Source organism: Myotis yumanensis, unplaced genomic scaffold (assembly GCF_028538775.1).
Source record: "Myotis yumanensis isolate MYYU_CA2020_CCGP unplaced genomic scaffold, mMyoYum1.0.hap1 SCAF_2, whole genome shotgun sequence".
Lineage (NCBI taxonomy): Eukaryota > Metazoa > Chordata > Mammalia > Chiroptera > Vespertilionidae > Myotis > Myotis yumanensis.
Genome location: NW_027223753.1, coordinates 27,894,763 through 27,921,227, shown reverse-complemented (window position 1 = coordinate 27,921,227; position 26,465 = coordinate 27,894,763). Strand labels below are relative to the sequence as shown.

The 26,465-nt window shown below is 46.3% G+C and overlaps 1 protein-coding gene across 1 annotated transcript in view; it reads right to left on the bottom strand.

Annotated features, from left to right (window-relative positions):
- Positions 1–26,465, bottom strand: part of EIF2B3 (eukaryotic translation initiation factor 2B subunit gamma) — a 93,925-nt gene that overhangs the window by 5,777 nt on the left and 61,683 nt on the right. The window contains exons 7-11 of the mRNA XM_070404887.1: positions 21,387–21,514; positions 20,106–20,296; positions 18,003–18,080; positions 17,363–17,511; positions 582–685 (exon numbers count right to left, since the gene is read on the bottom strand). Of these exons, the coding sequence (XP_070260988.1) occupies positions 582–685; positions 17,363–17,511; positions 18,003–18,080; positions 20,106–20,296; positions 21,387–21,514 (650 nt within the window). The remainder of the gene's footprint in view (positions 1–581; positions 686–17,362; positions 17,512–18,002; positions 18,081–20,105; positions 20,297–21,386; positions 21,515–26,465) is intronic.

Here is a 26,465-nt window from a genome sequence, read left to right as displayed (position 1 = left end):
GAGGGAAATATCATCTATAGGCTGCCTCCTGCATACTCCTCCGCCTACTGGGGATCAAGCCTGAAACCCGGGTATGTGCCTTGACTGGGAATCAAACCAATGACATCTTGATTTATGGGTCAATCCTCAACCACTGAGCCACACTGGCTGGGCTGGTATGTTTTACATTTTTTTAAAAGATAATTATTTATTGTTGAAAGTATTACATATGTCTCCTTCCCCCCGCATTGCCCCCCTCTAGTCTGTCCCCACCTCCTGCCCCAGGACCTCACCCATTGTCTGTCTCCATGGGCCATGCATATATGCATTATCCTTGGTTGATTACCTCCCATGCTTTAATTTTTTGATACATGTATGAGTTTATCTATAAGATAAATTCCTGAAAATGGAACTGTTAAGCCAAATTTAAAAAATTTGACAATGATGTTAATCCCCCTGCATGAGCAGCTTTACCAGTTTATGTCCTCACCTCTGGTGTATGCATGTGCTTGTTCCCCAATCCTCACCAGCACTGAGCACCATCTGTGCTGGTGTGATAGGTAAAAAGTGGCATCTATGACTGTAATTTGGGTTTTGCTTACCTTTGGCTTCAATCCTCTGGCCACTTCCAATTAGGCAGTCCTTGATGTCTGCTCCCTTCTCGATCACAGCATTGTTGCAGATGACACTGCCCTGGATGTGGCTTCTGTAACACAGTAGCTAAGTCAGGAAGTGCTTATGGCTCTCATCACCACCCTCACCACTATGGGCTGGGGGTTCTGGCTCCTCCACAGGCTAGGAATAGCTGGTCACTCCAGTTAGTGACTACATGCTGGCATGGGAGGACCTGGCTTTAGGGAAGTCCAGAGTTTGGATATGCTCACAATGACCTGCTCCTTAAAAGCCCGAAAAGAGCACACTCTGACTTCAGTTCTTTAGGCACCCCAGAAATAAACTCCACCCAATATTTCCTCCTTTATTTGGGGTGGAAGCTGGTGCTGGTCCCTGGGCTGACTCATCCCTCCACCTCTCGTCTGGGAATATATACACCAAGATTCATCTGATATATTTGCAGCTCAGGTCCTGCAATTCTCCTAGGAGATCAGCTGTGGAAAACAGTGGGTGCCCCACAGCTCTCACCACAGACTCTGGTTAAACCATACTCATTTAGGAAAAAAAGGGTGCTTTTCAAACCAGCTCCATGCCACATTAAAGACTACTCCAGATCCTAAAGCCACACTCTCAAGAGTAGCAACACTTGCTCTTAACATTTAAATGTGTTTAAAGAGCATCTTCCTGGCTCCTGAAATCTTCACTAGCATTAATTCATACCTACTCTATGCCAGGTACTATGCTAAATACTTATGTATATTACAGGAGTGACAAATCTAGCCATTTATCAGAAAAATCACCTGGGCAGTGTTAAAAATAGCAATCAAAACCACTCTCCAGGTCTGGGCCCCCATCAATCTTTTTGGTAGGTCTAGAATGAAGGGCCTTATGTATTTAATTAGGGGGAAAAATGCTTCCTAGATGATTGTGGGAGTATCATTTTTACCTCAGATGTAGTAAAAATAATAACCACATTTTGTAGATAAGGCAACAGAGATGTTAAACCATTTACCCAAAACCACATAACTACCAAGTAGCAGATCAAATCTAGGTTTGCCTGACTCCAGAATCCACACATTTAACCATAATGTCATACAAATAAATCAAGGGGAGAAAAGACTGGAGGAAGCCTGGACCTGCCAGGTTGCTTTTCTGAGCCGAGATGGCTCCAGAAGGATCTCTGTGTTAACAGGGGAATATTCAGTGCCCTAAAGAGTCAGGGCAGCTGGAGGGGAGGAGGGGAGAAGAAGGGTGTGAGCATCCACTGAAGCAAAACAAACAAAAACAAAACACCAATTAAGGAAATATCCTACGAAACCTATGAGGCAGGGGGGATAGAGAAGGGACAGTCCAAGTACTGAAACTGTCGATGCACAGGCCATTAAAAAAGATCCTCCCAAATGCCAACACTTTAGTAAAATGTGAAAAATGAAAGGTAAATATAGCACTTTATGGCATTTCAGAATCTTCTTTATCTCTATTCTTCTTCAAGTCAGTGGGAAAGCAGTGAAAGGCCAAAGCCACAGCACCTCTGTGGTATGGGCTAGAGACGGGCAGGGACAGTATTAGTTTGTGGTTTTTTTTTTTGGCTCAAAGTCAGGATACACTCACTGGACAGGCATTAAGGGACTTTCTAGAACTTTCCAACTTTCCCTCTGCTTCAGGCGAAGCAGTTCAGTCAGAAGTTAGAGTGGTTCTTGCTCCTTGGGGAAAATTCTCCCCCAAAGAATAGTAATCAAGTATAGAAAGCCTCAGATACACAGGTGCCTGGGACAGAGCAGGCTTGCAACTGGCTACTAGTTTGTCACTGAAAGTCTCCTTTCTTTTTCCAAGGTGGGAGAGGGGGATGCTCCTGCTCAGTGGTTTTAGGAGCCTGTGTCAGCGTGCTCTGGAGCTAGGCAAGAGGTAAACATGGTCAGCAGACAAAAAACAGGCAACAGAAACTCAAGCAGCCATAATTAGACACTATTAACTGGCTACTTTGGAATCTGGGATATAGGTGGGAGCCATTTCTGAAAGGAGGAGGCTGGAACGTTTGGGTTGGATTCCCATAGCAATGCATAGTCTGAGTTCTCCTTGGGTTTAGCAGGTCTGAACGAGGTCTTCAGAGCCTCCCATATTGCTTTCCTCATCTGGTTTGTGTGTAACACCCTCTGGACACATAGAGTGTCTGCAGATGTGACGGAAAAAGTGGGTTGACAGATGGGAAGCTGGGCGCTTTTCTGAAGCTCTTGGTCAGTGGATCTGTGGAAGGCTTCGAGATGAACACCTGACAAAATGCTCAGTGAGTGTGAAGCTCTTTTCTACCACTTGCTTCTTCAATTGTTCCTCATCATCATGCTGCAGTTACAAGCCACCTCCATTAGCAAGGCTGAGGTTCTCTGGAAAAATTTCAAGTCAATATACCCTTCCCTCTGTCCAGAAAAAACTCCAAGATAAAGGATTTTACTGGAAGTGTGTGCATTTGCTCATGGTAGAGAGGAAGGACAGATACTACTGTATGAAACAAGCCCCCTCATTGTTGCCAATCCACAGTAATGACTGCCTTTTCTGCTCAGTGCTTAAGGTGGGGGGAAGGTAGCTTCCTATGGAGCTCAAGAACTGGCCCCAGTGCCAGAACTACAGTTTTTTAAAAAAAATATATTTTATTGATTTTTTACAGAGAGGAAGGGAGAGGGATAGAGAGTTAGAAACATCGATGAGAGAGAAACATCCATCAGCTGCCTTCTGCACACTCCCTATTGGGGATGTGCCTGCAACCAAGGTACGTGCCCTTGACCGGAATCGAACCTGGGATCCTTGAGTCCACAGGCCAACGCTCTATCCACTGAGCCAAACAGGTCAGGGCCAGAACTACAGTTTTTGCATCTAGTTTTAACTCTCAACTGGGTACTAAGGACTTTGCTGTGCTAATGCCTGGTTGTGTTATCTAAGAAGCTGCTCAGAGATAGCCAAGATTAATGCTATTTTTGTTTGTTTGTGTGTGTGTCTATATGTGTTTTTTTGTTAATCCTTACCTGAAGTCCACTGATTTTTAGAGTGGAAATGAGAAGGGAAGGGGAAGGGGGCAGAGAGAGAGAGAGAGAGAGAGAGAAAGAGAGAGAGAGAGAGAAACATCGATGTGAGAGAGGCACATCGACTGGTTGCCTCCCCCACATTCCCCAATTGGGGCCAGGGATTGAACCGGCAACCCAGGTATGTGCCCTTGATGAGGAATTGAACCCAAGACCCTTCGGTGCACAGGCTGTACTCTAACCGCTGAGAAACACTGGCCAGGGCGATTAATGGGGTTTTGGTCCTCATTTCTCCTTGGTGGGGTTAAATTTTAAGCACAGTTGTAGGTCTCGGTAAATTATCCTGCTAACCCTAACGCTTCAATGAAGAGGAGGCCGTGAGAAAACACAGAGGCCTATGGTAAGATTATTGCTTGGCCAGGCACACCACGCCACACACAAAGCACTTTATATTCATTATGTAACTTAATCCTTCTAGCAAACCTGCAGGGTAGTGGTATTTACTCTAATTTTTACAGAGAAAATTGAGGCTCACAGGGGCTAAGCAATGTGCCCAAGCTTACACAGTGGTGACTCTGTCACGGGCTTCTGCCTCAGGTGTTGACTTGGCAGTATTTGGCAAAGAGCCATGAAACTTCTCAGTAACTCTGAGGACAGGCAGGTTCTTCTCTGGGGATTAGTTGGCAGGCTTTCTAAATTTACTCATAACCTTTTCTAGACATGTGACTAAAGATCTGACTCACTACTTCAGTCTAAAGATTATGGCTGAGTCATCCTTATCATCCCAGATACCAGAGCCTCCTAACCTTAGCTCAGTGATTTTTGTTTAAATCCTCACCAGATGTTGAGGGATGGAGGGAGGGAGGGAAGAAGGGAGGGAGGAAAAGTAGGAGGGAGGACGGGAGAAAGAAACATAGAGAAATATTGATCGGTTGCCTTCCATATGCACTCCGACTGGGGATCAAACCTGAAACCTAGGTATGTGCCCTGACCAGGATCAAACCCTTGACCTTTAGGTTTATAAGATGATGCTCCAACTGAGTCACCTGGCCAGGGTGGGTAGGATCTAGATTTTATTGTGTCTGACAGATATTCTTTTTTTTGTTTTTTAAAAAATATATTTTATTGATTTTTTACAGAGAGGAAGGGAGAGAGATAGAGAGTTAGAAACATCGATGAGAGAGAAACATCGATCAGCTGCCTCCTGCACATCTCCTATTGGGGATGTGCCCACAACCAAGGTACATGCCCTTGACCGGAATCGAACCTGGGACCTTTCAGTCCGCAGGCCGACGTTCTATCCACTGAGCCAAACCAGTTTCGGCAGATATTCTTTTTTTTTTAAAAAAAAATATATATTTTATTTATTTTTTTTACAGAGAGGAAGGGAGAAAGATAGAGAGTTAGAAACATCGATGAGAGAGAAACATCAATCAGCTGCCTCCTGCACACTCCCTTACTGGGGATGTGCCTGCAACCAAGGTACATGCCCTTGACTGGAATCGAACCTGGAACCCTTGAGTCCGCAGGCCAACGCTCTATCCACTGAGCCAAACCGGTTAGGGCCTGACAGGTATTCTTTAGTCTGTGTATGGGTATGTGGCAGTTACCTAGTGTTTTCATTTTGTTGAGTTTCAAGGAGTGAAGTACTAACTCAGCTCTTTTTCTAGAAGTAGACAGGGCTCTCTTGACAGATACTCAGCCAATTACAGTACAGGGATTTAAACCAGGGATCTCTATTTTTCATTCAGTAAATACTTACACAGTATCTAGTATAGAAAATGTACAGCACTAGAAGTTAAGGAATACAAATACATATAAGAAGTATTTCTGTATTCAAGGAATTTATAGTCTTGTTGATGAAAAAAGAAAGAGGCAGTTAAGTGCCATGTGAACATAAGTTAAATGTTATGGGTGCCCAGGGAACACAGGACAATTCACAAAGGTTGCATGTAGGAATTAGAAAATGTATTGGACCTTGAAAGATGGGTAGGATTTATACAGATAAAGATCTCTAGAGAGAGGCAATTCAGGCAGAATGAATGTCAGGAATGAAGGATAGTAGAAAAGTAAGGGACCCAATGGGCAGGGCAGTCAATTGAGTGTAGGTGAAGAGAACATTCAGGGTAACAATGAGCAGCAGTATCATCTTGTTTAGCTCTGAGGGCTGCACTTGCTGCTTGCAGAAAGCATGGACAATCTAGGTGAAAACCTGGCTTCCTGGCCTGTCTACATGTGAAGGTACTATCCTAGACTACAGCTTGGGTCACTCACCTTGGAGAAAGAGGAAATGCAGATGGACTACAGGGCCAAAGATGCAGAACACAGACGGACACTGAAGTCTCGACAATGAACTTTTCACTAGACTTTGGATTGCTAAGCATCAGCTGTCATATAAATTGGAAGTGGTAGAAAATGAGAAAGACAGGCAGGAGCCGTCTCTGCATAGTCTCGCCTACACCTTCCCCAAGGTGGTCCTATTAGCATCCCTCAAGCCCTGAGGACCTTGGGCAGGTGTCCAAGCCACTGTCCAGAAAGCCTCATCAGTTCACTACTGAGGTAGAGACAAGCAAACAAAGAATATGAGAAAATCTTCCAGACAAATTCATGCTCCTACTCTACCAATCAGTCCAGATGTAATAGCAGCAGAGTAATCAAATCTCACATGACTGCAATTTAATTACCTTTCCCACATTTACCATAAATAATTAAGACTAAATGACCTGAAAATAATGGGGAAAAGTTCATATGGGATTCAGGATGTCTGATCTTATCATTAAACCCATGTGGGCTATAGCTTTACTTCAACTTGTTTTTTTTTAGAGAGAGTAGAGGGGAGGCAGGAGGAGTGGGGGAGAGGGAGGGAGGGAGGGAGGGAGAGAGAGAGAGAGAGAGGGAGAGAGAGAAATATTGATGTGAGAGAGACACATCGATTGGTTGCCTCCTACATGCACCCCAATCGGGGTTGGGGATTGAGCTGGCACCTGAGGTATGCGCCCTTGACCAGGAATTGAACCCGTGACCCTTTGGTCTGATGCTCTAACCACTGAGAAAAACTGGCCAGGACTAGCTCAACTTTTTTAGTTGGAAAAATAGCAGCAGTCGCCATCTAAACCTTTATTGTTTCCCCAGCTAGAAACCTTATTAGGCCTTCCAGAATTATACCTCGTCCAAAACAGTAATTGACTCTGGGATATTATGCAGGCCTTTTCTATGAACTTCTCTCATACAAGCAAGCTGGAGTTTCTTAGGAAGCCTTGGTTTTCTCACCAAGTCTCTTCATGTCAATTCAGGACACTAACACTGGACTTTAAGGAGGTGATAGAGAGCTGATGCTTTGTCTGCCCACCCACAGGAAGGGAGGAAGAGGTTGTTGGTTAGAGTAAATGGTAAAGTTATGGCACTGTTTCTCTGGAATGTCTAAGGCGAGATGATACACAGAGTGGAAGTGACAAAGCCTCCTGAGCTACTCTGGAACCAGGTGATCAAATGGATAAAGGCTAGTGAAGTTCTGGTTTTCAAGAGAATGGTGAGGTCTGTCAGTCTCACACAGGAATCTAGAATGGGGCATGGAGTAGCAGAGGTGCAAGGAGAAAAAGTTTGGAATGCCACAATTTATTTATCTGTAAAAATGCAGGACTTGAGCTGGAAGACCTCTAATCTCATCTCTGCCCCATCTCACTCTAACATTCCAGGACTCGGTGTTGGAGCTAGATCATGAGAAATCTTGAAGTTCAAACTTTATTCTATAAAGGTAATGGAGAGTTTTCAAAGTTTTTTTTTTTTTTTTAAATATATTTTATTGATTTTTTTACAGAGAAGAAGGAAGAGGGACAGAGAGTTAGAAACATCGATGAGAGAGATCGATCAGCTGCCTCCTGCACACTCCCTACTGGGGATGTGCCTGCAACCAAGGTACATGCCCTTGACCGGAATCGAACCTGGGACCCTTGAGTCCGCAGGCTGACGCTCTATCCACTGAGCCAAACCGGTTCGGCCAAAGTTTTTTTTTTAATAGGACAGAGATAAGAGTAAAGATATCCTTTAGAAAGACAATGCTGGCAACATGCTACCTCCGTGAAATGAGATAAAGTAATGGTGATGATAATAAAGTAACAGCTAACATTCTATGTGCCATGCACTGGTTTTTTATTATGGCACTTCCTCCCTAAATCCTGCCTACTGTCTTCCTGCTCTAAGTGCTTTGTCTGTCAACTCTTTTAGTTTAGTACTCCTCATAAACCTGTGAGGTAGCTCAGTTTTTACCCCATTTTATAGTGAGAAAATCAGGCACAAGGAGGTAAAGCCAATTTCCTAAGTGACTAGTAAGTTACAGACCCAGGATTCAGTCTGGCAGTCTCATTCTAAAGTTTATGCTTTAGATGGTGGGTTACATAGTAGGAGGATTTGGAAGAGAAAGAAAAATGGAAACAGGAAAATAAGTTAGAAAAGACCACAGTAATTCAGAAAGAGGTCTCTAGGTCTGACCTCTTCTCTTAACCTTTAATCAGACTGGGTACTTAGATACCTTCACACACCTGAATGAAGTACTTCCAATCTCATGTGCCCTACACAGGCTTTATAGCCCCACAAATTTACTGCTCCCTCTCCCTTCCTCATCTCAGTGAGCACTACACCATCTACCTGTTTACCCAACGAGAAACCTGGGCTTCACCTACCAACTGTCCCCTCCTTTGCCCTTTATATCCTTGCCTTGCTCATTCTTTGTCAGTCTCCTTAGATCCCATTTCTTATGTCTAAAATTGCTGATGTTCCCCAAGATTTTGTCTTGGTTTTTCTTTTAATGCCACACACTATCCCTGAGTGATCTTATGTTACCACTTCTATGCCAACCATTCCCAAATCTGTACTTTGCACAGGCTTCTTTCCTGAGCTCCAGTCCTGCACATCAAGGTTGCCTGCCATGAATGCAACTTGTCCCAAGTGGAACTCATCATTTCCCTGCCTACCAATTAGTAATGTCTTGCTCCTCCTTTATTTTTTCTTTTCTTTTTTTTTCTTTTTTTTATGAGGAAGTGGTAAGGGGCGAGGAGGGGTGTGGTGGAAGAGGGGGTGTGGTGGAGAGGAAAGGGGGTGGTGAGGGGCGAGGAGGGGTGTGGGAGGTGGTGGTAAGGGGTGAAGATGCGCGGAGTGGAATCTCTTGCTCCTCCTTTATTGATTTCTATCTTAGTGACTAGCACACGAGAAACTTTATTGCTCAAGCAAAACCTGGGCATCTTGATTTCTCGCCCTTTTACCTCACATATTTAGGCAGTCACCATGTTTTATAGTGTTTATCACCTTATTATTTCTCCTTTACATCTCCACTGCTATTGCCTTAGTTTAGGACCTCTTTTTAAATTTTTATCTTAAATTAGTTTACATTCAATATTATTTTCTATCCGTCTCAGGTGTACAGCATAGTGGTTAGACAATCATATTACAAAGTGTTCCCACCAATATATCCAGTATTCACCTGGCACCATAGTTATTATAATATTATTGACTATATTCCTTATCCTGTACTTTACATCCCATGACTATTTTGTAGCTACCAATTTGTACTTCCTTTTTTATTTACTTATTGATTTTTTTATTTCTAAATATATTTGTATGATTTCAGAGAGGAAGGGAGAGGGAGAGATAGAAACATCAATGATGAGAGAGAATCATTGGTTGGCTGTCTTCTGCATGCCCCCTACTGGGGATTGAGCCTGCAACCCAGGCATGACAGGCTCAATCCCCATAGGGCAGTGGTCGGCAAACTCATTAGTCAACAGAGCCAAATATCAACAGTACAACGATTGAAATTTCTTTTGAGAGCCAAATTTTTAAAACTTAAACAATATAGGTAGGTACATTGTTATTAACTTAATTAGGGTACTCCTAAGGCTTAGGGGTACACACTCAAGGGGCCAAAGAGCCGCATGTGGCTCGCAAGCTGCAGTTTGCCGACCACGGCCATAGGGGAATCGAACCATGACCTCCTGGTTCACAGGTTGATGCTCAACCACTGAATCACACTGTCCAGGCTATTTATTTATTGGTTTTTTAGAGAGAGGGAGGAAGAGAGAGAGAGAGATTGATTTTGTTGTTCTACTTATACACTAGAGGCCTGGTGCACGAAATTCGTGCGGGGGGGGGGGGGGGGGGCGGGGAGGGTCTTCTCAGCCCAGCCTGCACCCTCTCCAATCCAGGACCCCATTGGGGGATGTCCGACTGCTTGGGGATCGGGCCTAAACATCCCTCTCACAATCCTGGACCACTGGCTCCTAACTGCTCACCTGCCTGTGGGCCTGATTGTCCCTAACTGCCCCCTCTGAAAGCCTAATCACCCCTAACTGCCTCTGCCTGCCAGCCTGATTGCCCCCAAATGTCCCCCCCCGCCCCGCTGGTCTGGTTGCCCCCAACTGCTCCCCCTGTTGGCCTGCTCGCCCCACGCAGCCTGCTGTTCGGTTGTTTGGTCACCCCTCACTGTGACCCCTGCTGGCCTGGTTGCCCCATGCAGCCTGTTCGATTGTCCATTCGGTTGCAATGGTCGCTTAGGCTTTTATACAGATAGATTCATTCGTTTCTTCTTGTATGTGCCCTGACTGGTGTATCGGGACAACACTCTAACCAGTGCCAATGTGTACTTCTCAAGGCCAGACAGTAAAAATGCTACAAAGGATATAAGACAAGTTGATGTAATGTAGAGTACTGGGACAGATTATTGCTGATAGGGTAGTAAGCAAAGCCTCTTCTTAAATGGTGAAATCTGAGCTAAGATCAAAATGAGGAGATGTTTCTGAAATAAGAAAATATGTTATCATATTTTTAATTGCCTAGGGTTCTTTTTCTGTTCTTTGAAATGACAGGTTACTTGAAAGTATTTTTCTCTCCCTGCAGAGCCTCTGTTTCTTCTCAGTTGCTGTTTTCTATTTGTTTGATGTGGTGTCTATCTTTCATGATAGAAGCTTTCTTTAGATCTCTGGTAATCTTTGATTATGTCTTTATATTTAAGGGAGAATTCTAAAAAGCTGATTGGAAGCTCTAGAAACATGAATGAAATTTGTCACTACAGGGTGATTTCACTGGGCTGTTAGTAATCTCTGATGTAAATAAATTTAGGTTTTTCTTATTGGGCTGGTTGGATTCACCAGAGAAGATTCTTTTTTTTTTTTTTTTTTTTTTTAATAATTTTTATTTCTTAAAGTATTACAAAGAGTATTACATATGTCTCCTTTTCCCCCCCATGACATTCCCCCAGCCCCTACCCCCCGCCCCCCCCCGCCCCGTGTCTTGTGTCCATTGGTTAATCTTATATGCATGCATATAAGTCCTTCAGTTGGTCTCTTAATCCCCCCCCCAACCCTCCCCAGGCTCCCCATTGTAGTTTAACATTCTGTTCAATGTTGCTCTGCTTCTGTATCTACACCTGTTCATCAGTCCATACTGGTCCCCTTTATTTGTCCCAACCTCACTGGAGTAGTCTCAACCTCACCAGGGCCGTCTGAGCCTCACCAGGGCCGTTTCAACCTCACCGGGGTCGTCCCTACCTCACGGGGGCTGTTTCAACCTCACCGGGGTCGTCCCTACCACACCAGGGCCGTTTCAACCTGACTGGGGTTGTCGCTACCACACCGGGGCTGTTTCAACCTGACCGGGGTTGTCCCTACTACACCGGGGCCGTTTCGACCTGACTGGGGTCGTCCCTACCTCACGGGGGCCATTTCAACCTGACCGGGGTTGTCCCTACCACGCCGGGGCCGTTTCGACCTGACTGGGGTTGTCCCTACCTCACGGGGGCTGTTTCAACCTCACCGGGGTCGTCCCTACCACACCGGGGCCGTTTTGACCTGACTGGGGTCGTCCCTACCTCACGGGGGCCGTTTGAACCTGACCGGGGTTGTCCCTACCACGCCGGGGCCGTTTCGACCTGACTGGGGTCGTCCCTACCTCACGGGGGCTGTTTCAACCTCACCGGGGTCGTCCCTACCACACCGGGGCCGTTTCGACCTGACTGGGGTCGTCCCTACCTCACGGGGGCCGTTTCAACCTGACCGGGGTTGTCCCTACCACACCGGGGCCGTTTCAACCTGACCGGGGTTGTCCCTACCACGCCGGGGCCGTTTCGACCTGACTGGGGTCGTCCCTACCTCACGGGGGCTGTTTCAACCTCACCGGGGTCGTCCCTACCTCACGGGGGCCGTTTCAACCTGACCGGGGTTGTCCCTACCACGCCGGGGCCGTTTCGACCTGACTGGGGTCGTCCCTACCTCACGGGGGCCGTTTCAACCTCACCGGAGTTGTCCCTACCACACCGGGGCTGTTTCAACCTGACCGGGGTTGTCCCTACCACACCGGGGCCGTTTCAACCTGACCGGGGTTGTCCCTACCACGCCGGGGCCGTTTCGACCTGACTGGGGTCGTCCCTACCTCACGGGGGCTGTTTCAACCTCACCGGGGTCGTCCCTACCACACCGGGGCCGTTTCGACCTGACTGGGGTCGTCCCTACCTCACGGGGGCTGTTTCAACCTCACCGGGGTCGTCCCTACCACACCGGGGCCGTTTCGACCTGACTGGGGTCGTCCCTACCTCACGGGGGATGTTTCAACCTCACCGGGGTCGTCCCTACCACACCGGGGCCATTTCGACCTGACTGGGGTCGTCCCTACCTCACGGGGGCCGTTTCAACCTGACCGGGGTTGTCCCTACCACACCGGGGCCGTTTCAACCTGACCGGGGTTGTCCCTACCACGCCGGGGCCGTTTCGACCTGACTGGGGTCGTCCCTACCTCACGGGGGCCGTTTCAACCTCACCGGGGTTGTCCCTACCACACCGGGGCTGTTTCAACCTGACCGGGGTTGTCCCTACCACGCCGGGGCCGTTTCGACCTGACTGGGGTCGTCCCTACCTCACGGGGGCCGTTTCAACCTCACCGGGGTTGTCCCTACCACGCCGGGGCCGTTTCGACCTGACTGGGGTCGTCCCTACCTCACGGGGGCCGTTTCAACCTCACCGGGGTTGTCCCTACCACGCCGGGGCCGTTTCGACCTGACTGGGGTCGTCCCTACCTCACGGGGGCCGTTTCAACCTCACCGGGGTTGTCCCTACCACACCGGGGCCGTTGCAACCTGACCGGGGTTGTCCCTACCACGCCGGGGCCGTTTCGACCTGACTGGGGTCGTCCCTACCTCACGGGGGCTGTTTCAACCTCACCGGGGTCGTCCCTACCACACCGGGGCCGTTTCGACCTGACTGGGGTCGTCCCTACCTCACGGGGGCTGTTTCAACCTCACCGGGGTCGTCCCTACCTCACGGGGGCCGTTTCAACCTGACCAGGGTTGTCCCTACCACGCCGGGGCCGTTTCGACCTGACTGGGGTCGTCCCTACCTCACGGGGGCCGTTTCAACCTCACCGGAGTTGTCCCTACCACACCGGGGCTGTTTCAACCTGACCGGGGTTGTCCCTACCACACCGGGGCCGTTTCAACCTGACCGGGGTTGTCCCTACCACGCCGGGGCCGTTTCGACCTGACCGGGGTCGTCCCTACCTCACGGGGGCTGTTTCAACCTCACCGGGGTCGTCCCTACCACACCGGGGCCGTTTCGACCTGACTGGGGTCGTCCCTACCTCACGGGGGCTGTTTCAACCTCACCGGGGTCGTCCCTACCACACCGGGGCCGTTTCGACCTGACTGGGGTCGTCCCTACCTCACGGGGGCCGTTTCAACCTCACCGGGGTTGTCCCTACCACACCGGGGCTGTTTCGACCTGACCGGGGTTGTCCCTACCACACCGGGGCCGTTTCAACCTGACCGGGGTTGTCCCTACCACGCCGGGGCCGTTTCGACCTGACTGGGGTCGTCCCTACCTCACGGGGGCCGTTTCAACCTCACCGGGGTTGTCCCTACCACGCCGGGGCCGTTTCGACCTGACTGGGGTCGTCCCTACCTCACGGGGGCCGTTTCAACCTCACCGGGGTTGTCCCTACCACACCGGGGCCGTTTCAACCTGACCGGGGTTGTCCCTACCACACCGGGGCCGTTTCAACCTGACCGGGGTTGTCCCTACCACGCCGGGGCCGTTTCGACCTGACTGGGGTCGTCCCTACCTCACGGGGGCTGTTTCAACCTCACCGGGGTCGTCCCTACCACACCGGGGCCGTTTCGACCTGACTGGGGTCGTCCCTACCTCACGGGGGCCGTTTCAACCTCACCGGGGTTGTCCCTACCACACCGGGGCTGTTTCGACCTGACTGGGGTCGTCCCTACCTCATGGGGGCTGTTTCAACCTCGCCGGGGTCGTCCCTACCACACCGGGGCCGTTTCGACCTGACCGGGGTCGTCCCTACCACACCGGGACCGTTTCAGCCTCACCGGGGCCATCCCAGCCTTACCGGGGAAACAGGAAGTTTGGCCCTCTGTCCCCTGCCGGCGGCTCCCCACTAGACAAAATCTCCAGGCATTCCTGGTGGTTGCACATCCAGCGCTCCTGCCCTCCACCAAGTGCGCAGACTGCCTGTCTGCTGTCCCGCAGCGCCCCACCAGAGACTGGGACCAGTGGGCATGTTTGTGCGCTTGCTGGTACAGCAGTTCCACAGTGCCGGCCGAGTCAGGCCCAGCCCTGGCCGGCCCCGGACCCGACTCTGCCCCCCGATTGCGTCCCTCCCAGATGCAAGGAGCTGAAATCTGCAGCCTGCTGGGATGGGCTCTGTACTTGGTGCTTCAGCACATCCTACTCAGTCTCTATGCGCTTCTTTCTATGCGAGGAGTTGAAATCTGCAGTTTGTTGGGTTGGGCTCTGTACTTGGTGTCACATCCTACTCAGTCTCAATGTTCTTTCTCTCCTTCCAGTTGTAGAGCTTCCACTGGGCCAAGTTTCCCATGGTTCTGTATGATAGGTGTTTGTCTGATATTTGGTAGTTTCGATGTTGTTGTGCGAGGTAGCACGCACAGGTCTCTTCCTTATGCCGCCATCCTGGTTCTCCTGGGTCTGCTTCTTGAGTGTGTCTCTCATGGCTGCGAGCAGTTGAAGTCTGCAATTTGTTGGGATAGGCTGCAAAAGCGCAGGTGGGTCTTTTTGTGCACCTAGCACAGCTTGGATGGGGATGTAAATTGATTAAGGCTGAGACTCAGGGAGTCGCCATGGCGGAGCAAATAGCACTGGCTGAGTCTCCGCGGCCCCTTGACTCTCTGCCAGGGCTTTGTGTCCCCCAGTGCCGGCGAGCAGCTGTGCAACAGAGTCTCCCTCGCTTTCTGATGGCTGCAAGGCCGTGTTGCCTCTCCCCGTAGGGTCTGGTGCTTCATGATCCCGCCTGAACCAGCTCAGTGGATTTGAAAGTTTGCAGAAGAAAAGGCGCTTCTACTTGTGGGTCTGGCACAGCCCAGATGGGAATGTAAATTGCGTAGGGCGGGATCACAGGGAGTCGCCGGGGCGGAGACTCAGTGGCCCCTTGCCTATCCAGGACACCAGGACTTTGCGTCCCCCAGTGCCGGCGAGCAGCCGAGCGCCAGAGCCTCCCTCGCTTCCTGACCGCTGGAAGGCCGTGCCGTCTCTCGCCTTGGGGCCTGGGGCCTCAGAGACCCGCCCGAACCAGCTCAGTGGATTTGAGAGTTTGTAAAAGCACAGTCATTCCCTCTTGTGCCTCTGGCACAGCCCTGAGGGTAGGGCGGGGTCACAGGGAGTCACCAGCATGGATGAAATAGCGATGGCGGCGTCTCCGCGCCCCTCGCCTCCCCGGGACACCAGGATTTCTTGTCCCTCGGTGCCGGCGAGCAGCCGCGTATCAGAGCTTCCCTCGCTCTCCGACCACTGCAAGGCCGTGGCCGCCTCTCCCTGTGGGATCTGGGGCCTCAGAGACCCGCCCCGAGCAAGCCCAGAGGATTCGAGGGTTCGTAAAAAACCGAGAATCCATTTGCAGCCCGCGTGGCGTGTGACTGCGTACCTCTGGTTTTGGTGCCTCCGTAGCTCCCACTCAGTCTCACTGCGCTTCTTTCTTTTCCTCCAGTTGTAGATCTCCCACTGGGCCAACTTCCCCATGGTTCTGAGTGGCGGTTGTTTACTTCATAGTTGATAGTTTCAATGATGCTGTGAGAGAGCAGCACACACAGGTCTGCTCCCTACGCCGCCATCTTGGTTCTCCCTCCAGAGAAGATTCTTCTCAACTTTTGGCTGAAGGCTGAGGGCTGGTTGCAAGGGTTCTGGAAGTCAAGCCAGGTTGTGGGCTTGGGGAAGGACAGATCTTAGTGGCAACATCCCTGTGGTCTCCAGCGTCCCTGGTTTTTTATTATGGCACTTCCTCCCTAAATCCTGCCTATTGTCTTCCATCAGTCATTCTTTCTAAACAGCAAAGGCTTAACCTTTAGCTCTATCTCTATGAAGCTTCTCTTCCCAAAATGCTTCTCCCAACCCTCACTGGCAGCTGTGAGAAGTAGTTCAGCTTTCACCAGGCTTGCAGTCTTCCCCTATACTTCTTGCCTATCAGTTATTGGACAGAGAAATCAACAGATGTGTGAGCCAGAATCAAACTCAGGCTGGTCTAGCCCAGAGGTCTTCAAAATTTGTTTTATAGATTTGCTTCACATCCTATAACAGGGGTGGGCAACTCCTGGCACGCGTGCCAAACATGGCACGCCAGTAACTTTTGCTGGCACGCGAAACCCTCCCTTATAATCTTCCATTTACAATTTTTTTTCTTAATATCGACTTTTTTATTTTTCAGATAAATTCAGTGTAGGTGCATCTTAGACAAATAAATAATTTTACATAACATGTATACATTAAAAAATAAATGTATTTTTCATCATCATATACTGTGTTTTTGTCGCTCGAATGAATTTTATTATTTCTTCAAGGTTCTTCACATACGTACACCTTAAGAAATATCAAGTAGGCGGAACATGTTCTTAAAAAATTAGGGTTGGCACACAGAAGAATTTTGAGTCAGAGATTTTGCTGGTTTTGGCACACACTCACAAAAAGGTTGCCCACCCCTGTCCTATAAGGACAAGCACCCCTTCCTCACAGTATTCCAAACCACTGTACTTTTATCACTTTTCAATACTGAGTTTCTGCATAAGATCTGCCTTAAGAAAAAGTCTGAAAACCTTTTTTTTGGGAGAACCTTTCTAAAAAGTTTGAAAATCACTGATTTGGTATCCTTCCTCTGTTATCACCTATGCTTACTTTTTATATAAGAAAAAACCTGAGGTCAATACAGAGGAAGAATGCTATTAAACATTATTCATGTTTTCTTACTCCAAGTACAGGTTGTTCATAAGCCAAGATTTTAGGACACTATAGGATCTCAAAATGGGGGAACATTCTCCATACTTAGTAACAGAGAAGCTCTCCATCAAAAACGGTGTGTGGCTTATACATCCACTCTTCCTAGGCCTCTGCCTTCTTCAGGGCTTCTCGGGATACTAAGATACGGGAAGGTGACCCTTAGATACTGGTACAGTGTCACCCCAGCATTGCCAGTGGCTCACTACTGAGGCCACCCATCAAGCAGGATATCAAAGCAGGAGAGAGTAGTTTCTTCCAGGACCAAATGTCATAAGTATGATAAGACTGTTGGAATGCTTTCAGAGACTATTTCATCATGGAACCAAAATTAAAACCTCAAAGGGCCTAGGAACTATTCTTCCCTTCATCCTTTTGCCTTTCTTCCCTTCCCCAAGCTGAGCCCTTTCCCAGGCTGTACTGGCTCCCAAAGCCTCTGAGCGGTACCAGGAGCCTTGTCTCAAGTGGGCACAAGGGGAAACATACCCTTCCTCCACGGTGACTGAGTTCATGAGAAGGCAACTGGTGACAGTCACTCTATCTCTTATGACACAAGATGAACCAATGACCGAGTGCTTAATGGATGACTTCTCTCCAATCTGTGTATCTGGCCCAATGAGGCAGTCAATTCCAACCTGCAAAAGGCAAATATAAAATTCTATCCATTCATCTTAGCCAAATGCAAATTAGCCCCCCAGATCCCTTGAGCTGGGGCCTAACAGGATATTTTCCCAGGGATACTTCAGCAAGAGAAACCATCATCAGTATTTCTTAGGGTCACAAGTCACGTAATACCTCTGAGACCAACTCAAACTTACACTCTCATGCACTTGGGTGTATAGATATGTTCTCTTGGAGACAGTGCTCAATTCGGGGTAAGAAGAGGGAGGGAGAGGGAAAGCCCCAGGACTATAATGGACTTTCCTTAATAGGGTTTGTGTAGTTGGGGTCAGCACCTCTCCAGGCAGATTCTAGCCCAAGGTGAAATTTTGTAACCAAAACCCTGTTGGGATTTCCCTGGGGCTAATGAGGTTCTGGGCTTGAGAGCCCTATCTAGCTTCACAAGAGCAAGCCTCAATGCACCCAGAGATCATCCCATACCTGCCCTGCACAAGCTAGCACTTACCAAGTGTTTGTTGACAATCTGGGCTGATGCATGAACCAGTGATTCTTCTGGACAAAGAAGAGGTAGCAATTTGGGCACCTTGAGGAAAGAGATTTAGCCATTAAAGTAAATACAAAAAAAAAACAAACACCTGAAAGCACCTTAGGTAGAACCCAATGCCCAGTCAGAGATGTGGGAGTTTTCAGCCACAGCTTCCTATCTGGATGAGGCAGAGCAGGAGGCTCTTGCATTTTCCCTGGGACAAGCGTTATTTACGCAGCAGCTTCTAGATGGTCTTATCCTCAGTTTCTGAGCTGAGAGTATCGTCCCTGAAAGTAATGCCATGTCCCTCAGCTAGGAGGTGTTGAGATCAATCTTTGACATATCCAGGCAGCACTTGGGGGAGGAGGCCTAAGGAGGGCAGGGAGTATCCTGAGTCCTGACCATAGTCATCTTAGGTTCTTGCTCACTTCCTGACCACTGTGGCCATGCATGAGGTGAGGATAGGAGCAGTGTTACACAAATTTCATAATCAGGACAGACCCTGAGAAAGCACCCATGTTCTTCACCAGTCAAAATAAAATGCTGATGGGAAAGTTTCCACCATTCTCTCTCCAGTATGAGAAAACGAAAAAGGTTAGGAGAATGGAGATCTCTATTACAACCAAAGCCATTCAGGCCTGTTGGCTGCACAGCCTTTGCTGTCACTTCAGAGGATACTTCTCTAGCCTCATGCTGTCCATGGACCTGCTTTTGACCGGTCTGACAGACTAATCATAGTCTAAAGAAAGAGAACTAAAAATCTTGGAAGCTTTCTAATAGCTTTGACCCTAAATTGGGGCTAACTTTATCCAGGACTGCCCTGAGTAAACATGGAATTAGTTGTGATTTCTCATAAACTCTCTGGCCTGGATTCTTTTAAATCTATAACCAATTTTGGTGGAAGCCAGCTTGAGGTCTGGAGCTGGTGTGGGTTCTGAAGATTCCTGAGCCAGGTTTTCTTTGGACTCAATCCCAATCCCAATTTCCAGCAACTTTAATAACTCTACCTGCCTCTCCATCCCTCCCCAGCTTATACCTGCACTGATAGTTTTCACAAGGTTCTATCAGGAACCATGTCAACAGCTAATCTTTTCATCATCTCGTTCCTGTTATTGAATGTCATCCTAATGTTGTTCCCTCAATCATCTATCTTTTCCTATTCTCATTTATTTTTTATTTTTATTATTTCAGAAAGGAAGAGAGAGGAAGAGAAACATCAATCGGCTGCCTCCTGCAGGCCCCGACTGATGACTGAACACGCAACTGGGCATGTGCCCTTGACCAGAACCGAACCTGTGACCCTTCAGTCCCTCGGCTGGTGCTCTATCCACTGAGCCAAACCAGCCAGGGCTCCTATTCTCATTTCAGTCCTTTACTGCTCTGTGTTTCTTTTCATGGTCTCATCTTGCCCCTCTCCAAAAACCTTCCTCCTGTGACTGCTACACAATAAGAGCTCCCCAATACCCTTAGCCTCTTCTCTGTCTCTCTCTGCATCCCTTAACTAAACTAAAACCTGCCTTGTCTTTCATGGCACTGCTTCCCCTTCAAAAGAAGTTACTCATTCTCTATGTCTCATAAACCTCAGGGTTAAAAAAAGGGGTTAACAAGACTCCTCACCTTCTAATGCTGTTTCCAGGCATTTCTCTCATAGACGTTCCATCCTTGAGGTGTTGCCATCTGGCTACTCTATACTCTGTTCCTTCACTTTCTTAGAAAAGCCTCCTCTGTGTGCCTGTGTTTATGTCACCACAGGACTTATTATGCAGTATTTATCTGCTTGTTCATGAAGTACTGTACATATACCCCAGCTGAGCAGAATAGGGGAAAGCTGCTGAACCCAGAGCCATAGATTAGCTTTCCTGGAGATCTTAGCCTCTTTTTAGAGTCACAGAGGCTCTGCCTCTATGGACCAGGCCCTCTGCTGCCACTTTTGCCCGCCTGATAGTCCAGGTCTTTCTCAACCTGGAGTGAAAGGGATTCTGAACAAGTCATGGTCTATCTAATGAATAAATAAGACAAAAGACTCAGTTTGTTTCTAGGTAAGGAGCTCCCATGACTTCTCTTCTAGACCCATCCTCTCACCTGTCTGTTTGCTTCTATGTAGAGTCCCAGGGTGCTCAATCGAAGGCAGAGCCCCTCTTTCATGATGTGGACATAGCAGCGCACCCGTGATCTGGACAAGTCTTCCCACTTGTCTCCTCGACAGGCATTCCAGCAGCCATCGTAAGGAGCAAACGTCAGTGCATTGGTTTCTTTTATAAAACTGTAAATATCTTCAGAGCAAACACCCAAACCGAGCAAATGAATGAGAGAGATGACAGAGGGGATATAGACTCAGTAAGTTTTGAAACAGGGCAAAGTTCACACCTCTCCCCGTGGAACCCACTCATGCAGCATGGACCCTGGGAAAATCCCACTCGAACTTGAAAGACTAAGTAAAATTAAAAGAGGCAATGTGCTTTCTTGTATGTTTGAAATATTGTAAGAAACAAAAATGCTTTAAAAGAGGTCCTAAAGCAAATTTGACCAATAACCAAGCACTACTAAGGGGGAAAAAAAAATAGGTGACTCTTGTAAATCATGAAGTAACACAAGCAAGTGTCCAGGTTTTAGAGACCAGCCATATTGTGGGGTTAGCCTCTATTACATATCTGGAAGTTGTACCAGGACAGAAATAGCACAAGACTTAGAGCCAAAGTAGCTGGGCTCCAGTTTTTCAACTCTTGCAATAATCATTTGGGATCTTTTATGATACAAAAACTGGGGTTTAGAAGACTGAGCACACCAAAAGCAATCTAAATCCATCTGCGTATCACAACTGAGACAAATTGGGGAGTATGTAGTCTAAGGTCAAATAAAATGTACTGGTTTAAAAAACAAAAGAAGACTGAGTAACCTCCCTCAGGTCACAGAGCTAATAATTCATTTGATAAATAAATATTTTTAGGCAGGGATATGAGAGCAAACAAGACAGACCTCGCCCTTGCACCCTGGAAAGGAGACCTCTGGTTGGACTGTAATTGTACACCTTTCTTCCCTTGACAGAGAGGCTGAGTTTAGTCAGGAGTGGGGCAGCCCAGAGCCTAGAAAACAGGGGAACTGAGAAGTGGTGGGAAGAGTTTAAAGTTAAAACGGTCTAGTGAGGATCTAAAGAATGGTCTAGAGAATGAACCTGAGACATGATTAGCTTGTCCCTGAAGAGCACAGTGACAGGATCTGCTTAAGCAAGCTTACCCAGAGCTCAGAGAGTGGCGACAGCTAGCCTGTCTTGCCGGGTGGCTAGACAAAAATCAGTAAGCTGCCCAGCCACTCTTTCCAAAGGTGCTACTACCCCAACCTTATTGCACCAACCCAAGTACTGACCTAAGGGCTTCAGCTCCTTTTTCTTTAGATCCTCCTCTTTTTCCTCTTGTCCATGTTGTGAGGAAGCTGAGGAAAACTGTTTTCTTACTAGGTATGGAATCAGTTCACTCCGGATGGACGTGATTGACCTAGGAAGAAAGAGTGGTCAATATGAGGAATCTGACTGTCTAAATCACAGAGATTAAAAACTGTGCATCCAAGGAAAAGCTAAATTCCTTCCTGTCAGGCCACCTTGGGACTGACAGAGATAAAAAGTGGCATGAGGAGCAGTGGACCTAAGTTCTCTATCAGCTTTAGGTAGTATACTGAATCTGGGACTCCCTTCCCGTGATCTATGCAGAAAACAGTCTTTCACAAAGCCCCATCCACATGGCATGTGTGCACATGCATGTGTGTATGAGTGTGTATATTTTAACATGGTGCCTTGACTATTAACTGACAATTATGCAGGAGAAGGTAGAATGCTATCTTTTGAAAAAAGTTGCTTAAAAAACTTTCTCCATAAAGGCCTTGCTTATCTTCTGTTAGATTAATCCTAAGTATCGTATATTATTGTTGGTTTTATAAATGGTATCTTTTATTAATATTTTATTTAAAAAATCTTTATTGTAAAAAAAAATCTTTGTTTTTTTTTCTAAAAAAATATATTTTATTGATTTTTTACAGAGAGGAAGGGAGAAGATAAAGAATTAGAAACATCGATGAGAGAGAAACATCGATCAGCTGCCTCCTGCACATCTCCTACTGGGGATATGCCCGCAACCAAGGTACATGCCCTTGACCGGAATCGAACCTGGGACCTTTCAGTCCGCAGGCCGACGCTCTATCCACTGAGCCAAACCGGTTTCGGCTTTTTTTCGTTTAAAAAAAAAATTTTTTTTCTTTATTGATTTTAGAGAGGAAGGGAGAAGGAGAGAGAGATAGAAACATTAATGATGAGAGAGAAGCATTGATTGGCTGCCTCCTGCACACCCCACACTGGGGATCAAGCCTGCAACCCAGGCATGTGCCCTTGGCCGGAATTGAACCTGGGACCCTTCAGTCTGCAGGCCGATGATCTATCCACGGAGCCAAGCCGGCTAGGGCTCTTTATTGTTGAATGTATTATAGATGTCCTGTTTTTTCCCCCACTGACCCTTTCTAGCCTCCCCATTTCCCCCAGGCCTTCACCACCCTATTGTCTGTGTCCATGGGTTATGCATATCTGTATACAAGTTCTTTGGTTGATCTCTTCCATCCACCCATTCACCCACCCCGCCTTCCCTCTGAGATTCGACAGTCCGTTCCATGCTTTTGTGTCTCTGGATCTATTTTGTTCATCAGTTTCTTTTAAACAATTATTTTCTTCTTGTTACTGGTTTACAGAAATTCAACTTCTTCTCTATTTTGATCTTATAGCCAATTGCCTTGCTAAAAAATCTTATTAATTCTAATAATTTATCTGTAGGTTCTGACAATCATACCAACTATGAAAACAACAATTTTTTTCTTCCTTTCTAATCACTGTGTATTTTATTTTCCCTATTTTACCATATTGGCTGAGTAAAAGCACTGATAGCAGTCATCCTTATTCGTTTTTTATTTTAAAAAGAATTCTTCTAATATTTTATCACTTAGACCGATGATTGTTACAGTTATATTTTTCATCATCAAAGCTATCATTTATTGGTTGTCTTCTATGTGTAGATATTGGTCTTCATGCTATATAGCTAATAGTTGGCACATGTTATAGGCTTTTTAAAAATATACCTTTTATCAGATTAAGGAAGTTCTCTTTTATTCCTAAATTTGTTAAGAGTTTTAATCAATGAATGGGTATTGAATTTTATTTAAAAATTCTTTTTGCATCTATGGAGCTCATCATATATTTTATCTTTTAATCTGTTTGAGGATGACCCCTCCCCACCCCCAATAATAACAGCTGTGCTATTCAAAGACTGTATACAAGATTTCTGCTCTATCCTTCCTGTCAGTAGAGAGACTATGGGAGATTCTTTTATTCTTTATGCAAATTATTGAATTCTACAAATTTAGGCCATTCTTAAGTTTCTTGTCTCTCTCACTTTTTATTAGCTTCTATGAAACTGCTCTCTTGGTTTGATTCAGATTTTATAAATTTAAAATCTATTTAAATACTAGTAAGTACTTCCCATGCAAATTTCATTATTCTGAGTCAGGATAGTAAGAAGCTAGGAAAATTCCTGGCAAGTGGAATGAGAAAACTGAAACAAGAGAATTAAACAAGGCCAAACAATTTGAATAACTTATAGCCAGATAGTGAATCACAAGACCTTATCTTCCCTAACCAAGGATACTTGAGAGCAAATGGTTTATACCTCTTCTCCTTACCCAGAGAATACATAACTCAAATCACCCTGGTCAGGGAGATAGAGGACAGAGACCTGATTAATGCCATTTGTGCCAGCCAAACTCAAGGACAGATGAAATCAGGGGAACAAATAATAAAAATCCCATTAAAGTCAGACAGACCCAAGATAAAAGTAAAACAGCAAAGCAGACCAAAGAATAATGCCAAACTCCCCTAAACTCTATTTTGATGCATCAGATATTAAAAAGGTACCTGAAAAACTATTGAATATTCTACTGAAACCCCATCCCCTAAAATTCTTGCCCCAGAAGATTAAAACCCTCAAGACAAAGACCCAGTGTGAGCTCTCTCTGGAGTATGCCCATGACTCTTCTTGGGCATGAACTTTTTACTTCCTCCTAAACTTTAAGGGTCCCCACAAGACTTGCAACCAGGGAAGCAGTGGGTGGTGACAGCTCATCCTGGGGTAACCCATGATACTGTCTCCAAGGCCCCCCTTTTCTCTGACTTCCCTGTGAGCTAACAGCAGCCCCACCTTGGCTCACTTCTTTCCTATAACGTTTCTAGGGAGCCACAGCAGAACACTGCCTAGACCAGGGGTGGGCAACCCCTGGCACACGTGCCAAACATAGCACACCAGTAACTTTTGCTGGCACACGAAACCCTCTCTTATAATCTTCCATTTACAATTTTTTTCTTAATATCGACTTTTTTTTATTTTTCAGATAAATTCAGTGTAGGTCCATCTTAGATAAATAAATAATTTTACATAACATGTATACATTAAAAAAATAAAAGTATTTTTCATCATCATATACTGTGTTTTTGTCGCTTGAATGAATTTTATTATTTCTTCAAGGTTCTTCACATACGTACACCTTAAGAGATATCAAGTAGGCGTAACATGTTCTCAAAAAATTAGGGTTGGCACGCAGAAGAATTTTGAGTCAGAGATTTTGCTGGTTTTGGCACGCGCTCACAAAAAGGTTGCCCACCCCTGGCCTAGACTCTCTCCTGTTGCTTCTTCTACCCCAAGTCCTTCCTTTGTCTCACTGTCCCCAGCTTTAATAAACACACTCTCAAAGTCACCTGAACTTGTATTGTGAAATCTTTCCTGTACAAAGTCAAGAACCCATGCACTACAGGCCAGCCTGAGGCAGACCCACTCTGGGCTGGTCCCGTCCAGTAACACTTCCATCTACTTAAGAGTGGGCTCCCGGAGAAAGATAAATATCACATGATCTCACTCATATGTGGGATATAATGAACAACATAAACTGATGAACAAAAATAGATCCAGAGACTAAGAAACACTGAACAGACAGTCCAACCGTCGAGAGAAGGTAGGGGAGGGATGTAAGAGATCAACCAAAGGACTTGTATGCATGTATATTAGCATAACCGATGGACACACACTGGGGCGGTGGGGGCTTGTCCTGGGGGAAGGAGTGGCGGGTGGGGGGGCAATCGGGGAAAAAGGCAACATATGTAATATCTTAAACAATAAAAAGAGTGGGCTCCCTCATATTAAATGTACTTATTTATCAATGGCTATCAAAGAATTTCTACAACAAAGTTAACTTCAGTTTACTTTTATGTAATCACATTCTGTAATTACTTACAGAAATTAAGATCAAAGATCAATGTATAAAAGAACTTCCAGGAGCAAAAAAATTCCAGCACTATTTTTACATTGCATTACATTACAAGTAGTAGGTTACTTTGGCTAAGAGCTTTGGAACTCTCCTTCATTTGGCCTTTTTGGGTCTCAGGAAGCATGGTGCTTCCAGATGGGTTATTGAGACAGGAATCTGTAACAGGGATGAAGGGACCTGATCCTTAGTACAGTGAGTACATGTTTGATTTTTACCGAGCAAAGGAAATGAAACCACAGAGGGATGAAAGACTTGCACATAATTTTTAATTTTCTCTCTCACACTGTGACCTTGTTAGAACTTTAAATTATGAATTAATTTAATTAGCATTTAACAAGCATCTATTAATATGCCAGTAACTGTGCCAGGCCTTTGAAATATATCGTTTCTGACTTAAAATAAGGCGTAATCCAGTGGAGAAGGATAGAAGGAGATGAGGCTGATTAGGTAATAAGGGAGGCAGACCATGGAAGCTTTTTGTGGTAGTTTTTAAGCAGGAAAATGACATGATCAGTTTTATTTCTTAGTAAGATAATTCTGGCAGCAGTGGAAATAGGCCTGGAATAAGGAGACTAAAGGCAGGTAGACTAGTAAGTAACAAGACTCTAAAAACAGCTCTATAAATCTGATTGCTGCTCTACTAGTATACTCCCTCCACCCCCAATTCCCATTCAAAGAAGCTCTTCAGGCTGACACAGGACCACACAGATGGAGTATAGGTAGGAAGGAAGACAGAGGCAGAGGCTGAGGAGGGTAAGTAAAGTTATGAACCCTGAAGCTACACAGTTCATGGTTTTTGTCATTTTGTAAAGGATCAAGTCAAACATCTTTGAAAAATTCTGTGTAAGCTGGAAGCTCCTGTATTGAATTTCAATGTGATTTTTCTTCTGCTCCTTTGATGGAGATTAAAAATTTCCATATGAATACAAAGAATGAAACAACATTTGCTTTTGGCTCTTTTCCTCCCCTTTAATGCATCAAACCAGTGTGGGTAGCAAATGTTCCTTGGTCCCCTCTGGTGGAAAACAAGTCAGTTCCCTTTGAAGAAATAACAAAGCATGGACAGCTGGGGGACTTCAGAGCCATGACATTTAC